Source organism: Salmo salar, chromosome ssa03, assembly GCF_905237065.1.
Source record: "Salmo salar chromosome ssa03, Ssal_v3.1, whole genome shotgun sequence".
In the NCBI taxonomy this organism is placed as follows: Eukaryota; Metazoa; Chordata; class Actinopteri; order Salmoniformes; family Salmonidae; genus Salmo; species Salmo salar.
In genome coordinates this window covers 61,142,412-61,159,897 of record NC_059444.1, presented here as the reverse complement: position 1 = coordinate 61,159,897, position 17,486 = coordinate 61,142,412, and the positions used below count along the sequence as shown (strand labels likewise).

The window sequence follows — 17,486 nt, the reverse complement described above, 5'->3', positions numbered from 1 at the left end:
TTCTGCATTTTTTCTGTCTTCCTCTTTATAAATATGCCATCAGGAAGTAGGAACTATTTATCTGAGAAGTGCTGAACACACTTTCCTTTGCCCTTGCAAGGGCAAGGTCAAAGGAAATGTAGAGGGGCTCATAGAGGAAGATAGTTCAGCTCTCAGTTAAAATGGAAAAAGGTCAAACAGAGTCTTTTTTTCCTGGATATTTATGCTCTTGAGTGTCAATCTTTCTGCATTGGATATCTTTGGTAAAATCATTTTAGGACAAAATAATACAGCCCATGCTGTGATAATATAATTTACTTGCCTTTTATGATGCATACTATAATTATAGCATCAACAAATAGCGAAGACATATAAAAGAGGGTTAACCATGTTAGGGTATATTGATAGTTGTAGTTAGTATTTATTGGGCCATTGTGTAACGATTGATTGAAATAACTTTTCATTAGATAAGTTGAATGTTTTGATGGAAGTAGTTGATTTTGTGTCATGTATTTAATCGTTTGATGGAAGTAGTAGATATTGTGTCATGTATTTAATCGTTTGATGGAAGTAGTAGATATTGTGTCATGTATTTAATCGTTTGATGGAAGTAGTTAATTTTGTGTCATGTATTTAATGTTTTGATGGAAGTAGTAGATATTGTGTCATGTATTTAATCGTTTGATGGAAGTAGTTAATTTTGTGTCATGTATTTAATGTTTTTATGGAAGTAGTTGATTTTGTGTTATGTATTTAATATTTTGATTCTTAATGCATTTAATGCACCATGATCATTATGTCCACCAGGGAGCAGCCTTTTCATTGGAGGAAGAGAAGTCAAAGTGGGGCTTTTTCATTGGCTTGATATGACATATTGGTTGAGAAAAGTGGATTCTAACAGTACTTTACTTGATGGTGTAGAACTGCATAATGTTCTTGGAACCAGTTATGAAAGGATGAATGAATGGGTAAGGCTACCACTACATTTATTTTGATCATGCACACCTGTTGGGAGGAGACAAGGCATCTTGGTTGGGGGGGCAAAAATATGTTTTCACTTTGTTATTATGGGGTATTCTGTGTAGATGGGTAAGAATTATTATTTTTTATTCAGGTTGTAACAACAAAATGTGGAATAAGTCAAGGGGTATGAATATTTTCTGAAGGCACTCTAAATAGGGCACAATTTCCATATTGATACAGAATGTCTAAAAAGTGAGTTTAAAAAAGTCAGTTTAAACCAGTTGGGTTGTGGAGACGACATACACTATGACCTTCCTTGCCTCATGCAACTTCACAGCTTTTTAAAATATGCGGCTGGGCCATGTCTCATCTTTTGTCTGTTCTTTTACGTGGAGGAGTATCCCACCATTCGGGTGTGTTAAATTAATACCTTGCTAATTATATAAAGACACTTGGGTAGGGAGGGTGTGATGCTTGTGATAAATCTGAGCTAGGAGCAGCTGACTGTGACTGAGGCACTGGTCTGGCTCACTACCAGCCTGGGTGTCCATGTCTCTGCCAGCTGACATGGAGGGGAGACCTAACACTAACAGGGGGCCGGTTCGTGGCATTCCTAAATCACGAGCAGTAGACTCACTGATATCAAGTTGTATTACTTTTTCCAAGGACTAAAAAAATAAAAAAAATAAGAGTATAACCTTCAGTTACCCCCAGATCACTTTCTCAACTGGAAAATAACCCAACTGCCAAGGCAAGCCAGTATCCACATTCACAACAGCAGAAAGCCTTTTCTTAAAATGTTCCTAAATCTTGATTGGCTGTGGTTTAACAGTGAGGAAGCAGGAGGGAGGAGTTGACCCTGCCTTCATGTCTTTTGTGTTGTGTTCCTTCCTGGCTCTTACACAACTAATCCTCAAGTCATGTGCCTTCCTGGAACTGTCCTGATGGAACAGAACATTGGTAGACAGTAGGAGAACAGGTCTACTACAGGACAACTTTCTGTTACTGGAGCTGCGTTCTCTTGGCTGTTGAAACAATGCTTTCTACACATCTGTGATCCTACCAACTTTCACCTAGCTCCGTCTTGACCATTCCAGTAATCAACAATGAACAGAAGACACAGTTGACAACACATACAAAATAAACGCATGAGGTACAAAGAGTATCAAAATGAGCTTTGTTTAATTTTCCATTCAGACAAAAAAAATATTATTGTATTAGTGCCAGGAAGAAAAAGCTGACCTCTCAGATGTTTTTGAACACCACAAAGGAGTCACTTCGTCTTCTGTAACTTAAATAAGAAGGTCCCTTTCAAACATCAACATTTGACAACAAAACATCCACTTCCATCCCAAATAAAAAAATAGTATGTACATTCAAGTAAATAAATTCAAGTTTCTGTAATACAAATAAATAGGTGCTTTTGTGTACACAAGAACAAAACCCAAAAGAGAAGACCCAGTCTCCTGCATAAGACATGGTGAAATGGAGTTGTGAGGGGTTTCAGGTGGGGATGGTGGTAGGGAGTGGGTCTTATTTCAGTCCGTGTCAGTGAGTGGGGGTCTTCTCATGCTGCTTGTCTCCTCGCTGGCGCCTCCTGGAAGGGGCGTGGTGCCCCCTGTATATTTTGGCTGCCCGCGACTCAAAGGCATTCACCATCTGCTTCACCACCTCGTCAAAGAACAGGGTGGCCAGCTGGGAGTGCAGCAGAGACCTGAACTCGAAGGACACCTGAAGAGTGAAGGGGAGAAAATAAGTACACTCAAATTCCATAACCATGCTGCTGACAAGTGTACCTATCCATCTGAAGAATATTGTTTCCTTTGAGGGCAGTCCTCATATCGAAACGAGGGACCACCATCTGTATTCCTGATTTAACGGCTGGCTGACAGACAGACAACGAACTCATTCAATTCCACACTATTGATTATTCCTGCAAAGTCATCCTAAGGCCTTTCTTAATGAGGCTGTCCATCTCCCAAATCCCTCACCCCATTTCCACTACAGGTAACCTGTCCCAATATTTGGGTGACAAAGTTCCTGACAGGGAGTAGAGAGGGAGAGATATCACTATGACCTCTCTGGCCAGCTATGTGAAGAGGCTAGGAACACTAACAACTGTACTGGATATAAATAAAAACCTAAATTGGCTTTACTCAACCTCTTCCTTCCAAAAATAAAGTATCTATAGAGGTTGAGAGAAATGCAAGGCCTGGTGTAAAACTACCCCCATGGCAGGCAATTTGATCTCAAGCCCTAAAGTTAATTAGTAATCACTTACGTTCCTGTGAGTAGACCTATGTAACATTCATATATGTTAACTACACTAAGACGGTGTACTTCAGTGGGCTATTATCTAACCTTGCTGACTTTTAGTCTCAGGCTGACGCCAAATGAAAGTGAACTGTTCTGGTGGACAAAATGGTGGTACTCACGTGGAAGTCGATGTTGCAGGAGTCGGGTTGGTCCTCGGCTGCAGGGGCAAACCTCCATATCGTCTCCAGGTGGCTGAAGAGGGATCCGTCTGTACACACGGCCTGGGAGACAACATGCACACGCATCATTACACACTGCTCTTGTCCGGGACATGGCCCCAGACAAAGCCTCTCTAATCCTTGCTCTATGGACGTAGGAGCACAATGTTAGCAGCTAGGTGATCAAATAAAACGACTTAGTATTTATCCCCTAGGAGGATCTAATCAATGTATTACAGACGATTTAACCCATTCATCCGGTCCTATAGTACATTTGAATCCCACAAGTTACAGTACTGAAATTCCAGATGATATGCCTTCTGAAAGTATTCACACCCCTTGACTGTTTCCACATTTTGTTGTGTTACAGCCTGAATTTAAAATGGATTACATTGGGATTGTGTCACTGGCCAACACACAATAATACCCCATAATGTAAAAGTAGAATTGTTTTTTGAAATGTGTACAAATTAAAAAAAACATAACGCTGAAATGTCTTGACCCTTTTGTTATGGCAAGCCTAAATAAGTTCAGGAGTAAAAATGTTGCTAAACAAGTCACATAATAAGTTGCACGGACTCACACTGTGCCATAGTGTTTAAGGGCACCTATTGGTAGATGGGTAAAAAAAAGAAGAAAAAAAGCAGACATCGAATATCCCTTTGAGCATGGTGAAGTTATTAATTACATTTTGGATGGTGTATCAATACACCCAGTCACTACAAAGATAGAGGCATCCTTCCTAACTCAGTTGCCAGAGAGGAAGAAAAACGCTCAGGGATTTCACCATGAGTCTAATGGTGACATTAAAACAAAGAGTTTAATGGCTGTGATAGGAGAAAACAGAGCATGGATCAACAACAGTGTAGTTACTCCACAATATTAACCTAATTGACAGAGTAAAAATAAGGAAGCCTGTACAAAATAAAAATATTCCAAAACTTGCATCCTGTTTGCAATAAGGCACTAAAGTAAAACTGCAAAGTGGCAAAGAAATTAAGTTTATGTCCTGAATACAAACTTATGTTTGGGGGCAAATCCAAAGCACGTCACTGTGTACCACTCTGCTTATTTTCAAGCATGGTGGTGGCTGCATTATGTTATGAGTATGCTTGTCATTGGCAAGGACTAGTGAGTTTTTTTAGGATAAAAAGAAACAATTGAGCTAAGCACAGGCAAAATCCTACAGGAAAACCTGGTTGTCTACTTCCCGAAAGACAAAGAAAGATTCCCTGTTCAGCATGACAATGGCATAAAACGCAAGGCCAAAGAAGACAGTGAATACTCCCGAGTGGCCGAGTTACAGTTTTGACTTAAAAATGGGCTTGAAAATCTATGGCAAAACTTGGAAATGGCTATCTAGCAATGATCAACAACCAACTTCACTTTGTTATTATGGGGTATTCTATGTTGATGGATAAGAATTATTATTTTTATCCGTTTTGAATTCAGGTTGTAACAACAAAATGTGGAATAAGTCAAGGGGTATGAATATTTTCTGAAGGCACTCTAAATAGGGCACAATGTCCATATTGATACAGGATGTCTACCCTCTCCTTGCTATAAACCGTGTTGTACAATGTTATCGGGGCTTACCCTGACTTGGTGGTTTGGGACAACCGTGACCTCCGAGGTGTAACGCTCCACGATGGGAGGGAACCCAATCTCCAGCTGGGCCCGGACATCCCCGTTCCTTCCCTTCACAACCCGGGACTTCTTACACCAAGGGACAAAGTGCTGGTACTGGTCCACACTGGCCACCACACTGTACATCTGCTCTGGAGTGTACCTGGATGGGGAAGGAGAGGGGGATCCATCAATAAGATGCTCATAGGACTACTCATGTACACTTAAAAAAGAAAAAGTCAGGAGTAAAAATTGGCCTGTGATATAGGAAAGATACAATATGCTCCGGTCTATTTCAATCCAACCACATGTTAACTGAAGGGTATTGAAGTTGAGAATAGGAAAGTGGGGCTTTAGAATCACCTCTGGTCAACAGGGGCTGACAAGACAGAGGGGCAGAGAGGAGTTGTGTGTGTGATGAAGTCTCACCCTAGTGTGCGGCTCTCAGAGTACTCCATCCTGTGGGCAGTGATGGAGGCAGCCAGGTTAATGAAGCTGCGGGAGGGTGTGGTCCGGAGGGGGGAAGACAGGGGAAGGGTGGCACGCCGTGCTGACAGGACCCCACAGCTGCCCAGGTGTCTGGGAGGAGGAGAAGAGAGAGAAAATGTGAATCTCTGGTAAAGCACACTGGTTTTATGCTCACATAGGTTTAACCACCTGCTGTGGAGACTTTTTTGTTTGATAGTCAATGTTTCCAAACTCCAGAAGAAAATAAGTTTTAAAGTATCATAACAAAGACGATCTACATTATTTTGTCCCAGTTTGGTGAAAATAGCTTGGTTGTGTATTTAAATCCCAGACTTAAAACAATGAGATCAGACCCTTTCAAAAGCTCTATAACTTCCACTGTGTAGTAGGCTGATCTAAAATGGTTACTAAACTCAAAGACGAATTTGATGGTTAAAGTAAGACACCTGAGGGTTATGAACAGAGCACGTTAACAGACGTTTTGGAGCTTACTGCCTGGCATTCAGAGAAACAGACATTTTCTAATTCTGTAGCCTAATGTACGCCAATATAGGACAAACCGTTATCAATCGCGAGATGTACATCTTGTCACCTCGCAATATAAACTTTCTCCAGTTGGAAAAATTTCATTTTTTCTTTATAATTCTTAACATGTTCAATTGTACTGCACTATGTTCCAAATTAGCTCAGGATTTACCAACCTTAATTGGATCCGGAAATCTAGCTTCATTTTCTCAACATCCTAGGCCTACATTTTATACAAACGTCTCAGACTTAAGACATATTTTTTAATGTAATTTTTATTTTATTGCCGTTGTATTCAACCATTGTGAAAAATATATAAGCCACATGCTACAGTTGGGGAATTATCAAAATAGCCTACACGCCGGTTGTTGCAAACTTGCTGGAGGATCGCTCACCGGCATTTTTGCTCTTACCTGATATTTGCTCTGATGGGATTTCCTCGTACAACTTTTGAAGAGTGTACTTCAGACATCTCAACCAGTGCCCGGAAAAGAAGAGGGGTGATTTTGCTGGCCATGTTCGACGGTGGTAAAGCAAATTCTCAAAGTTTGAAGAGAAGTGTTAACTCCCTGCGTAGCCTGGCTTTGTCCGAGGTCTGCTATAAAATCATGTGGCACTCTGGTTGCATAAAATGGACCAATAATGTGTGACGTGGAGAGGGGGGTCTATGTCAGACAACCAATCGGAACGAAAGATAGGAGTGTTATAGGCTATTGAGTATTCAGTTAGATGAATCATCATCAAGCTGTACATTCCCATACAGACCATTCATTATTTTGGGGAGTTTCCGTTTTTTTCTGTTCGGCATAGATAACTATATCTCTCTCTCTCTCGCACACACACGCGCACGCACTCTCATTCAGTTACCAACTGCAGATATGAAAACTATATCATGCTGTGTATTACCTCATTGACTTGACATTCAGGGCGGGCGGCATCTTGCCGGGGGCTGCACGGAGCGCAGGGAAGGTCTCCCACTCAGAAGTACGAGATGGGGAGGGGGGCGGGGGTAGGTTGACCTCAGGTCTCCCCACTGGAAGCCGGAGGTATGGGAAGCGGGGGAATCTATTAAATAGCGCACCTCTAACTTTGTACAGTACTAATGCAATTAGTAAAATCAGTCACACTACGAAATGCTACCAAATAAACAAATAAATAATAATACATTCATTCATAATACTGTAAATATATAGTTTCACAGGGAGCCATACAAGCCAGAACCATCACTGGGCTGGACATAAGTAAAAGTGGCTGGGCCAAAATCCCCCCCCCCCAACATATTTAAGTGAAAATTTGTGCAATCACATTGCATAATTTAACACACAACACAGGATAAATGTGACCAGGAAACACCACAAATTTCCCTTGACAAACGAGCCCGTTATTACTGCAAAGTAGTCAGTGCAAGTGCACAACTGTGCAACTACACAACCGCTTACAACATCCAGCATCCTCAACAGAGATATGATAGTGATCACATGGGGCCAGCAGTGATTATTTCAGTGCATAAGCCCTAGACCCTGGCAGGCAGGCCACTGATTGCGAAACAACATTAGATCCCAGGAACCAGACTGGCCCTGCCATGGCTTTGCCTCAAATTCCAATGCAGTGTCCTTAACACTGTCACAGTGATGCTTTTGTGGAGAGTCAAAGTCCAAACCCACCATCCATGATGTGGGTGGTTGTTTCATGATGGAGGGGATGACTGAGACAGGAAGACAACATGTCTGGTTATGATGCAAACCTGGACTTTGGGACACTGCCTGGTACACTATCTCCAACTGTGGGTTCAAACAAACTCAGGGCAACTTGCAAATTATAGCACGTTGACATGGGTCACATGACATGACCTACTGTACTGCAGGCTAGAAAAAACATCCATATTGGTATTACCAATTTCAAAGTCCATAGGCCTATGTGCTATAAGTGGCATTCGGAATAACATTGCTTTAATCCACTATTTGATTAAAATAATTGTGGCTATGCTGTAATTAGGCTACTATAAGGCCAGCTTAGGCTACTATAAGGCCAGCTATAAAACTGTTAGGTAATTCATAATTAAATGGTTGGTGGTAACATAGCCATAAGTGGAACAATTAGGTCACATACAGGATCATCAGGCCAGTATTAGGCCAGCTTACCAAACAGCGATCAGAGATGGCATATGTTGTACATATACATAACTCAGAGGCTGGCTCGCTCTGTGCTGTAATGGTAGGTTCTTAGACTAGTGTTTGGCTCTTGGGTGTTAGAACCTCACACTGTACTTTACATAACCCACAGAGTGTCAAATAAGACCTAGTTTGCTCTGTTGAGAGTGGTGCCATTTTGTGTCAGCTTTTTGTGCCAGGTTGGGATGGAATGAAACAGGAGCCTCAAGTGAGAGATATATTTGTCTTGAACTTTTTTCATAGGCTTTTAGAATTACAGTGTACGTCATTGTTTTCATTAGACTCAAATTCAACGTTTAAAAAAAAAAAAACGATTTGACCATTGTCCTCAACTATATATGGCCTTCACAAAGGAGACAAAACAAACCGCCACTTACAGTGACATCTTTACGCTTTAGAGACATTATCATCAGTCACCTGACTGTATGTTTTACGTAGTTGTGACAATTATTTAACTTTATAGGCTTACCCCTCATTCAAATCAGGAACTTTATCAACAAGCCAACATGATAGACAGGATGACAGTACATGCCACCTGGTGGACAAAATTAAAAACATCTGTGGACTCATGTTGGATCATGTGAGAAACACAAATATTTACAGTAAATCAGTGAGTAACACAGCTAATGACACATAAACAGGTTAAACAGGGATGTTGATTAGTAGCTTGTATGCGGTCTCTTGGAGGTTGAAATCTCCTCCTTCAAACTGAAATAATGGTCATCAGTTTTCATGAGTCACAACATGGACCTTAACCAGGACCACAGAGACCGAAATGTACCTCGTTAGGAACAAAACATTATGTGTGTGTGTGTGTGTGTGTGTGTGTGTGCGTGAGCGCGCGCGCACAGACATTCATATGCTTGTTTTGTTCAGCTGTTTGTCACTTTGTAGCAATGTTTGGAGAGGAAGGCCAGAGAACCTCTTCTGTTTTTCCTCTGGGTTAGAGGTATTTCAAACATGTCCATGAAACAGGTCACAGAGCTAGAAAATCACATGAGGGAGAAAGTCTGTACATAGTTCAATGTCAGAACATTGTGAACTGGCAGGGAAAACATACTGTGTTGTGGAGAAGTGAGCTACACTTAGTTCAACTAGTTCAAACTACATTTTGCAGTAGCTGGGTGGTAGTTGAACTTAATTTAAATATTGGTGGTGTTATTGACTGCTTTTTACCATGTGGTGGTGTAGCAACTGGAACTACTGAAACTACACACTACTTCTTTTGCAAAAATGAAATTATATATGGGTGAAGTAGGCAAGAATTTCCTTTGTTTTTCGACATCAGACCTGTCTAATTTTTACTTGAAACATAGTTTTGTGTTTAATACACTAAATTAGACATTCTGTTGTGACCCTAGAGTGATCTGCTCTTGCAATTTGTCATCTATGACATTTAGATATGATAATTTATCACAAAGTAGTTTGGATGTAGTGAACTACTTTTTCGAAGTAACTTTTGTTAAGTAAAATACATTTTTGTAAAGGGTGGCTTAACTTCTTCCAGTGTGAAGTAATTGTTTGCTCAACACTACTAATGATTGACACAAACAATGAAACACAACAACAGTTTCTCTCATACGGGCAGAACATGATAAATGCCTTGCTTGTCAAACCAATCATTGTCTTGGAATGAAATCTCTCCCTGACATCTCGCTCTTCCCCGTGATAATCATCAATAGAAAGAAATGATGTTCAAAGGGAATATTGTGCAAGTGAAATGTTGGTACGTTTAGACGAGTGGCAGACAGACAGGGCCTGATAATCTGATCTGAGTCCTTGAGTTAGCCTTATCTCAATGCCTGGCAGCTGACTGGGGGGTAGTCTGTCACAGCCGGAGTAGGGCTGGTTGAACTGAACACACACACACACAGACATGGGGGCACACACGGTGGGCACACACAGGCATACGGGCATACACACATTTGTGAGAGAGTGACCCAAGAAGTAAATTGTTGGGTTGGAATAATACCCATGACAGTTTCCTGTCCCTGCCATGCCCTTGAGAATTTTATCACGCCATGAAACACCAGTCAGCAACAGAGGCTTGTGGGAGGGAACAGTACCAGCAATGTGTGCCATAATAAAAGATATGAACCCAAACACAAATACAGTATAAGTGCAAAATATTATTATATATATATATATTTTGATTTAAACATCTAATCCTGGAGTCAGAGGTAAAAAAAAAAAGAAACAAATGAAGAGTTTCATTCCAAAACGCTATATACCATTTTCATAAATGTTGGTAAATTAGCTTTTATTGTTTAGAGAAATTATAAAATAGATTGGTGTGATTTTTCACTATCTAATCATGTCATGGGGTTGCTCAATGACAGACATGAATTTGTTTAAAATCTATTTAATAATTTAATTTCAGAGAGCAGGGCAATCCTTGTCCGGCAGGGAAATTTCATTTTTATAGTTGAAAAAAGGGAATTTTGTTTCAATATTTGATCTTAAAAATTACATTTAGTGGAATTCTATTGGGGAAAATATGTGTTCTTGTAATTTTCCAAACATTTTAAATTGTATTCATTTCCATGTCGGCTCTCTGGCCGGAAATGCCCTTGTCTGACGCAAAGGATCACAATTTCAAACTCCACCAAAAAGTTTACAAATTCTAATAACTGGCAAAAATGTATATTAACTGAAAAGTATCACATGTAGTTTCTTGCAATAGCCATCTCTGACTTTAAGGAATATTTCTCTAAAAACTGTGATTCCTACAAAATGTGTCCAGAGTTTTGGTCATCTCCATCAGATTTGTCTAAAATCCTAAATGAATCAGAATTTAACAGAGTCAGCTATACCATGATATTCCCTTCCTCATCTCCTGATTAACTGCAGTGTGGCAAGACCACCCATGATCTGAAAGTTCTCTAGTTTGATAGATTTAAACAAACAATATTGATATCACCATGGTCACAACCATAACCTGTCAACTCCATCTACATTATATATTAAGATAGAATATGAATTTTGGTTGAAATACGTAGGTTTTAGAGTCATAAAGTAACTGAGAAAAAACAAAATTGGTATTTTGTATAACACTTGAATGAAGAAGAAGCCATAACTCCATAAAACGTCCATTCTGTCATATTTCTGTCAAACATCAACTCTGCCAGAGTGCTGAAATGGTAGAATGGTTATATTTTGTTGTGCATTGTTAAATAAATGATTTACTGTATTTTTACAAATGTTTGTATTTAACTTGTATTTTTAAAGACAAGAATATGTCTGTTTTGAGTTTCTGTTGTCAACTCTGTCAGTGGCTTGTCAACTCCGTCACTGATTGCTAACCCCCTTCATCTATGTCCTGCAATGTATGTCAACTATTGAAGTACAGTACTTGCTGTGCTAGACATGCTTTATAAATCTTGTTTTATGTTCTGAATTTAGAAAAACGTGCCAAAACGCTAACAAAATGAGCCCTGGAACATTATACAGTAGTATAAAACAAAACAAAAATACATTTGAAGATTTGTATTACATATTTGAATAATCTAAGGTTAGAATGAAACAACCAATGTCCTTAAACGCTTGTTGGACAATAAATATACAAATAAAATGCTTTTTATGGTGTCTGACTAAGTTGAGATAAATCCAGTTAGGTGCATTTTATGAAAAAGGTTTTAGTTAGGAGGTTGTTCCTTTACGTTGTGTGGTAGCTGATACTTTGGTTTATAAACATTTATATTTCAAATGTTGTTAATATTAAGAAAAATATTTGTAAAAGAAAAAGTTGGGATTGTCCCGTCTTTCAAGAATCCCTGAGAGACAAATTCACCTCACTCTCAGATAAATGACTAGTACTGCTAGGTTTTACACAGTCAAATGTAAAAATAACCACATTTTTAATAAAGAACTGTATGAATGATACATTTGTGACATCAATATTTTAAATATATATTTGAAAAAGCAGTCATACAGTCATATAAGATGTACATATTTTACATTTTAATAATTTAGCAGATGCTCTTATCTAGAGCGATTTACAGTAAAAGTGCATTCATCTTAAGATGGCTAGGTGAGACAACCACACATCACAGTCAAATATACAGGATACAATCATTTAATTCCATGCTAAACAATGGATATATCGAGATTTGCAAAAAAATACACATTTTTATACATTGACATTTTAGTCATTTAGCAGACGCTCTTATCCAGAGCGACTTACAGTAGTGAATGCATACATTTCATTTCGTGCATTTATTTTTTTGTATTTTTTTTTTTGTACTGGCCCCCTGTGGGAATCAAACCCACAACCCTGGCGTTGCACACACCATGCTGGCGTTGCAAACACCATGCTCTACCAACTGAGCCACGGGGAATGCCTACACATACAATAAAATCTAAGAACAGCAATATCTTACACACACATGAAGGTACACATTAGCAATAATTTCTGATGAAAAACATTGGTGGATATAGAGTTTTGGAAATAAACTCTTCAAATGTATAAGAAAGTTGTGACATGATAGCAAAACCTCCACCTTGAAGTTGGTGGTTGAACATTGTGTGTAAAGAAGACGATTTTGGCTATCTATGTTGTTTGCTGAAATTATGTCCTTGTGTGTGGCTCCAATGCAAATCATGTGTATAACCTTTATACAGCCTATGTACAGTCCAAAGTTTGGCCACACCAACTCATTCAAGGGATCTTCTTTATTTTTACTATTGTCTACATTGTAAAATAATAGTGAAGACATCAAACTATGAAATAACACACATGGAATCATGTAGTAACAAAAAAAGTATTAAACAAATCTAAATATATTTTATATTTGAGATTCTTCAAAGTAGCCACCCTTTGCCTTGATGACAGCTTTGCACACTCTTGGCATTCTCTCAACCAGCTTAATGAGGTAGTCACCTGGAATACACATCAATTAACAGGTGTGCCTTGTTAAAAGTTAATTTGTGGAATTTCTTTCCTTCTTATTGCATTTGAACCAATCAGTTGTGTTGTGACAAGGTAGGGATGGTATACAGAAGATAGTCCTATTTGGTAAAATACCAAGTCCATATTATGGCAAGAACAGCTCAAATAAGCAAAGAGAAACGACAGTCCATCATTACTTTAAGACATGAAGGTCAGTCAATGCGGAACATTTCAAAAACTTTGAAACGTTTCTTCATGTGCAATCGCAAAAACCATCAAGCACTATTATGAAATTGGCTCTCATGAGGACCGCCACAGGAAAGGAAGATCCAGAGTTACCTCTGCTGCAGAGGATACGTTCATTAGAGTTACCAGCCTCAGAAATTGCAGCCCAAATAAATGCTTCATAGAGTTCAAGTAACAGACCCATCTCAACATCAACTGTGCCTTCATGGTCAAATTGCTGCGAAGAAACCACTGCTAAAGGACATCAATAAGAAGAAGAGACTTGCTTGGGCAAAGAACCACGAGCAATGGACATTTGACTGGTGGAAATCTGTCTTTTGGTCTGATGAGTCCAAATTAGTGATTTTTGGTTCCAACCTCCGTGTCTTTGTGAGACGCAGAGCAGGTGAACAGATAATCTCCGCATGTGTGGTTCCCACCGTGAAGCATGGAGGAGGAGGTGTGATGGTGTGAGGGTATTTTGCTGGTGACACTGTCAGTGATTCATTTAGAATTCAAGGCACACTTAATCAGCATGGCTACAACAGCAATCTGCAACGATACGCTATCCCATCTGGTTTGCGCTTAGTGAGACTATCATTTGTTTTTCAACAGACCTCCAGGCTGTGTAAGGGCTATTTGACCAAGTTGAGTGATGGAGTGCTGCATCAAATGACCTGGCCTCCACAATCACCCAACCTCAACCCAATTGAGATGGTTTGGGATGAGTTGGACCGCAGAGTGAAGGAAAAGCAGCCAACAAGTGCTCAGCATATGTGGGAACTCCTTCAAGACTGTTGGAAAAGCATTCCACATGAAGCTAGTTGAGAGAATGCCAAGAGTGTGCAAAGCTGTCATCAAGGCAAAGGGTGGCTACTTTGAAGAATCTCAAATATAAAGTATATTTTGATTTGTTTAACACCTTTTTGGTTACTACATGATTCCATATGTGTCATTTCATAGTTTTGATGTCTTCACTATAATTATACAATGTAGAAAATAGTAAAAATAAAGAAAAACCCTTGAATGAGTAGGTGTTCTAAAAATGTTGACTGGTACTGTATGTATAAAGTAAAGGGTTATATTACATTCCATAGTTTGATGGCTATTTTTGTTCCCCTTTCCCATTGGTTGAGAAGATGATATTGCTCATATTTCTGATGTACTGGGACCCGTCCAGTGCTGAGATCTTAGGGCTGCTGAGCGGAATGAGGGCATTGTTGGTGTAGTATCTGAATGCAGGGTTCGATGACTGGATGGCATCCAGAAATACCTGTTTTGAGAGGGGTCCAGCTATTAAATCTACTCAACAGTACTACTTACACTTCCATAGAAAATCTATAAATATCTAGTATCATATACATACGTATGTACATGCAGTATGCTCTGGAGACAGGGAGGAGCACCTTTATCAGATCAGCTAAATAACTAATAGATGTCAAGTAAGCGTACCTTCACAATATCATCTGTGTCCTGAGCTGCGTTCTGGAACACCATCCCACAGTGTTGCAGGTACGTGTCATAGAGGCTGCGTGTGTGGGCGTCGACCTGCTGCAGCGAAGTGTCCCCTGGCTCTGCCCTCTGCAGGTTGTCCAGGAAATCCGTGTTGACAGGGCCACACTCAATAAGACTCACACTGCATGATGGTGGATGGAGTCAATCAGTACCAACACAGTGCACATCCAAAATGAAACACTAACAAAGGGATACATGAGCTGATGGCCTCTGTCTGGACTCACTGGATGTTGAAGTGCTGCAGGAGAATGGCCAAACTCTCACAGGCGCCCTCTACTGCAAACTTACTGGCACAGTATACCTCATTAAAGGGGAGTCCTACAATACAATAACACACAGAGATATGTGATTATCATGGCAATAAATACTAAACAAACCCCAAAATCTGACCTCAGAGCAGTGTCTAAAGGCAATTTCATTCCACTCCCCCTCCTGTCACCCCAGCCCTGCTCTCTGTCTCTCACCCTGTAGCCCACCGATGCTGCCAGTGACCAGGATGCGTCCATGGCCCTGGGCCTTCATCCCTGGTAGGAAGGCCTGGATGGTGCTGATGGTGCCCAGGAGGTTGACCTCCAGGATCTGCCTCATGGTGGCCAGGGACTGGGCCTCCAGCGGCCCCATCAACCCCACACCAGCATTACACACTGCCAACATGAATACCACAGATAAACAGAAAGCCAGAGCACATGACATACTGTATGCTGTACACATGTAAAGAAATTGTCGTTGATGTAAAAATATGAAGGACATCTGTTCTTCTGTTTCGCACACACAACACACACACACACACACACACACTATATAACACTATTATTGTAAGTCATGACTCTGGTCATACCCAGAATGTTCACCCTCTTCTCCCTGACCCTGTCCCTGGCATCCAGAATGGACCGCTGATCAGTGATGTCCATCTGGAGGATGTCCAGGGTGTCCTTGTGCAGGCCCTTCACACAGTCCAGCAGACGCTCCTTCTTGGCAAGATTCCTCATGGTGGCATAGACTAAACAGAGTTGATATCAGTGGTCAAGGACATCAGAGATTTCGCCATCAAAGATTTACCATTAAACATGTACGAAACAAAACAGATGAAATACAGGGCTTGACATTGACATTATATTGTCACTATAGTTTACAAAACTAGAATTTTCTGTAATTAAATTGTGATGCAGATAAACCAACCAAAACCTGTTTCTAATATGTGGATGCCATGTAGTAAACAGGCATACATTTCAGACAGCTTACTGCTCAAAGCCCTTATGCAACAAACATATCACGTATTGTACCCACACTGTTTATTGCATGATCTTACGGGACACTGAATAAAATAAACGCTTTCTGTACAGTGATGCCCTTGCAAGTCAGTAACTGCTTACCTTTGTACATTTTCGCTGGATCCGAGGCCAGCCGGACGGCCAGACTGAGGCCTATCCCTGAGGAGCATCCTGTGATCAGCACCACTGTCTGCTCCATTGGGCTGCTGGTCTACACGTCCTCTGGGTCTGGTAGCTAACAGAGAGATGATGTCTGAGGGATGGAGACGAGGAGATACACGGAGCAGCTCTGTAGGGCTTGATGAGGGGTGTGAGATGAGATGGTATGGGAAGAGATAGAGTTTGTGTTGTTTGTTGATGCTCAAAGTCATGTTTTCACTGTCATCCCTATCACAAGGTCCCCTGAATGTAAACATGATCTCATTTCCCAGCCCAGGATTAAGTTTTGCTAGGCCAGGTGTTCCCGCGAGGTCTGTCTGTGGCCATCAACCCATCACCCGAGCCCTTTCACTCCCTATTTGGTTCAAAATATTCTCTAAGACCTAAACCTCAACTGGAGTTGTGGAGCATTGAGCAAGTTGAGGAAGCTACACTTCTAGGTTTAACATTGGATGGTCACTTATCACGATCAAATCATATTGACAAAGTTGTTGTGAAGTTGGGGAGGGGTATGTCTGTTCTTAACAGATGTTCTGTGTTTTTGACACAAAAATCAACTGTACTAGTTGTTCAGGCTCTGGTCTTGTCTTATCTTGTTTACTGTCTGGTAATATGGTCAAGTGCAGCAAAGAAAGACCCAGCAAAGCTGTAGCTGGCTCCCAACAGAACAGCAGGCCTTGCCCTTAACTGCACATACAGAACTAACATCAACAACATGCATTCCAGTCTTTCCTGGTTGAGGGTTGACGAGAGGTTAACTGCTTCTCTTCTAGTTTTTATGAGAAATATTACAGTGATGAAAATTCCTGATTGTCTGCATAATCAAATAACATTCAACTCAGACACCCATATGTACCCCACTAGACATAACACCAGGGGTCTCTTCACAGTCCCCAAGTCCAAAATGAATTCACGGCAACGCACAGTATTATACAGCGCCATGATTGCATGGAACTCCCTTTCATCTCCAATTACTCAAGCAAACAACAAAATGACCTTTAAAAGACAAATTAAAACAACATCTCATGGAACGGCAGGGACTGTGAGGGGACAGACACACGCACGCGCACACACAGACACAATCTAACACACACATTCTTTTTTAGTTGTATTGTTTTGTATTCTTTTTGTTGTTGTATGGTGTGTATATAGTTGTATTTAAAATGTGTGTGACTGTCCTTGTCTATCAGTCTATCAGTGTTTTGTTACTTGTCATGTTCTG

The 17,486-nt window shown here is 40.3% G+C and overlaps 2 protein-coding genes across 2 annotated transcripts; both read right to left on the bottom strand.

The window, feature by feature from the left end:
- Positions 1-2,107: 2,107 nt before the first annotated feature.
- On the bottom strand, positions 2,108-6,711 carry LOC106601031 (coenzyme Q-binding protein COQ10 homolog, mitochondrial). The gene is made up of 5 exons (XM_014192895.2): positions 6,449-6,711; positions 5,472-5,621; positions 5,013-5,205; positions 3,378-3,479; positions 2,108-2,673 (listed from the first exon to the last, which is right to left on the bottom strand). Exons 1-5 carry the CDS (start codon positions 6,550-6,552, stop codon positions 2,491-2,493), a joined length of 732 nt encoding a protein of 243 aa, XP_014048370.2. The 5' UTR covers positions 6,553-6,711; the 3' UTR covers positions 2,108-2,490.
- Positions 6,712-14,357: 7,646 nt separating this feature from the next.
- LOC106601030 (estradiol 17-beta-dehydrogenase 1) lies at positions 14,358-16,414 on the bottom strand. Its single transcript, XM_014192894.2, has 6 exons — positions 16,208-16,414; positions 15,673-15,834; positions 15,299-15,478; positions 15,059-15,152; positions 14,772-14,955; positions 14,358-14,592 (listed from the first exon to the last, which is right to left on the bottom strand). The coding sequence occupies exons 1-6, from the start codon at positions 16,302-16,304 to the stop codon at positions 14,425-14,427; spliced, it is 885 nt and encodes a 294-aa protein (XP_014048369.1). The 5' UTR covers positions 16,305-16,414; the 3' UTR covers positions 14,358-14,424.
- Between the last annotated feature and the right edge of the window lie 1,072 nt (positions 16,415-17,486).